General features: G+C 38.5%; 1 protein-coding gene across 1 annotated transcript; it reads left to right on the top strand.

Moving 5' to 3' along the window:
* Window positions 1-213: 213 nt before the first annotated feature.
* On the top strand, window positions 214-945 carry LOC113320453. The gene has a single exon (XM_026568364.1). It carries the CDS (start codon window positions 316-318, stop codon window positions 664-666), a length of 351 nt encoding a protein of 116 aa, XP_026424149.1. The 5' UTR covers window positions 214-315; the 3' UTR covers window positions 667-945.
* The last annotated feature ends 2053 nt before the right edge of the window (window positions 946-2998 follow it).

The raw sequence follows: 2998 nt of genomic DNA, 5'->3' as shown, positions 1-2998 counted from the left end.
AGTAGGAACTTAAATCTATACATGAGTAATATATTCCGAAAATATCAGCTTTAATTCGACGCGGTTTATGATTTTTAAGGAGAAAAAATACATTAAAGTGTGAGATAGTGTGGAAATAGAAGCGTGAGTGATGCTCCCGAATTAATATCAATATCCGGATGTGTTCACTTCATAATGGCAGTGTAGAAACCAGAACCAAACCTTAAATGACATAAGTACCCATTTCTCTCAAAACAAATCGTAAATCTACATACAGTATAACTCTAACCTTCTTTCCTCTCTCTCTCTCTCTCTCTGCAACTTCGACCACCAAAAATGTCATTGCCAAAATCCATTGCTACCGGAGCTGGAATGCTCAGGAATCGTATCAAATCATCACTGAGAACAAGAGGTGGTGGTGAAGGACCGAGTCGATGGTCAACTCCTGGTCACCAAGAACGACCAAATGGTTATCTCTTTAATGAAGCTCCTCTTGAATCAGGTCAGTCAAGAAAGTGGGAAGATTGGGAACTTCCTTATTACATAACTGGTTTTCTCACTGTTGTAATTCTTGGTGTTGGTCTTAATGCTAAACCTGATCTTACAATCGAAACCTGGGCGCACAAAGAAGCCCTAAAACGTCTTGAAAACCAGCAGATCCCTCTTACGGCTGACGATTCTGAATGATCTTATGATATGGGTAATTAATCTTAGGGTTTACCCATTTCTTGTTGTCTTTTTTGTTTCTTCCTGCTGAGGTGTTGAGATTGACCTAAGTTTTGGGCATGATGAATTTTATGTTGATAATGGTTGTTTTCTCAAATAAGGTCTTCTGACTGTTGGATCATGCATCTCTTGAACTTAATTTTATGTTTCTTTTTAATGAAATGTTGAAGATGTTTAATGCTAGTGTAAAATTTAGACAAAAATGAAAATTTTAGTATGTTATTTTTATTTGTTTTTGAATGTTTAAGTTTCAGCATTCTGTGTGATTGTTTGTATTCTATGTGTAAATTATAAAGGGTTTGTGTTGATAAATTGGCTTATTGTGATTGATTTTGAGTAAGATTGAAATTTGATCAGAAGGTAAATCCCAACGTGGTTTAGTTAAAGGCTTACTTGAGTAGTCTCTTGAGAAAACACAATTACCAACGTAGGAATCTTTCATTTGCGGTTTTCTTTTTCCTCTTTAGCATGTTGATTATTTTTTGAAGTTTACAGTTCTACCAAAGTTGTACATAACTAGATATCGTAGTCCACTTCGGTGTAGTTTGCTTAGTGAAATGGTCTTTGGTTTCCATTAGGAATTTGCTGATTGAGTACGTTTCTAGATATGGTCTTTCTAATTTCAGACTTTTAGGTTAGGCGGCAGTATACGTTTCTACTTCCCTTTTACCATGTGGTGGACTCATTGAATATGCTAGTGACAGAGGATGGTAGATGAGGAACTTTGGGAGTGTCATTAGGATTTTAGCAGCAGAGAGGGTAGATAAGATGCACATAAAGCTTGTGATGTATAGTCGCTTGCGTTTTTGGGGTATCACTAATCGCTGCAGATTAGTGATACCTTAACAATGTAAGTTTAAAATGTGGAGTGATGAGTTGTAGCATTGAGGTCATGAGGTGGATAAGAATTTTGGGAGATGATGAGATAGGAAACTTCAATTTGTGCTAGCTGTAGAAGGTTGTATCATATTGGTGTGTGGTGTTATGAGTTGAATTAGGCTAACTTGTATGGTGCTTGGATAAATCTAGGTTGACTGAGGAGTCTTTTGATTTGGATAAACTAAGGTTTAGGATGCATTAGACAGGGGAAGCAGTCTCCCTTAAATGTTCGCTAAGTACCGTTAGCAAAAATGGCATTACATGTCGAAAGTCTAAATACACTGTTCTCTGCCAGTGCACTTTGCAATTTCGTACACTAAGAGTTAGCCATGTGCACGGCCTAAAGTTACTATGGGGACATAATGACACGATCATCAATGGGCTTAGGGTTTAGCCTTTGTATCAAAAGGAATTTTTGGGCACAAGGTCGAAGCAGAAACAGCACCCTTTATGTAGTTGTCTGCCATAATCACGGAACTAGTGCCTTAAAGTCCTTCATGGTTGAGAAAATTTAGCTCATGGTCCTGAAGTGGCCTTGACCTCAAAAGGCATGCTGGTTTGGCATACACGTTGGCTGATGTGATTGAATAATGCTGCCGTGTCTCATTCATGTGGTGGTGGTTATTGCTGTCTGCTTGATACACTGCAGGATACATGATGTCCATGAAGCCACCTAGCATGGAAAGTCTTAAATCTGGTTGTTGTCTGCATGGTTCATACGAAAGAAATGAACGAATATAAACAATTGTTTTAGCATTTGCTAAAATGACTCAACAATTGTCATGCTATGCATGTAATAGACAGTCGAGTGAACACTGATATTTTACTTAACTGCAGTGCAATGTTGTCCTGCTTATCTTAGGCCTTAGCATTTGGTGGATCTTTTTCTGCCATGTCAATTTTGTTCAATCTTTCTGCCTCGCAGAAGCACTTATTTGCCATTTAGACCATTGTTCATGTGGATATGGTGGGTTCACTACCTTGATGCTACAATCACAGGCCTCAAAATGCATTTGAGGAGTACGTCACTTAGGATCTGATCATCTACGGTGCTAAGGTTTGGTGGTGACAGCACTAGCAAACAGATTACATGAGGACACACTGTTCTGCTTTCTTACCATCATGTTGTTTGTGCTGCTCTGATTTGGGTTAATATGATTGATTGTCTTGTATGTCACTGTGCAGTGTGCTCGTAACCTGATAGTTTTTTATTTTTGAAGTGCACATGACTGTTTTACCAGCTTCAGAGGGTCTTACTATAGAAAAGCAGGACAGTTGTAGGTCACAGTGTATCGTGCAGATGGAGCTTCCAAGTAGCTTGCAGTAGCTCTTCTGTAATCTTAGCTCTTGACAATCTCTATATGAGGAGTGGTAAACTAGATTGTCATGTTAATCCGCTGACCAAGGTCCATCA

The sequence above is a fragment of the Papaver somniferum genome, chromosome 11 (genome assembly GCF_003573695.1).
Source record: "Papaver somniferum cultivar HN1 chromosome 11, ASM357369v1, whole genome shotgun sequence".
NCBI lineage: Eukaryota > Viridiplantae > Streptophyta > Magnoliopsida > Ranunculales > Papaveraceae > Papaver > Papaver somniferum.
This window is presented reverse-complemented; position numbering and strand designations above follow the sequence as displayed.

Coding starts and splice junctions, on each gene's coding strand:
- LOC113320453 (XM_026568364.1), top strand. CDS start 316: ATGTCATTGCCAAAATCCATTGCTACCGGAGCTGGAATGCTCAGGAAT.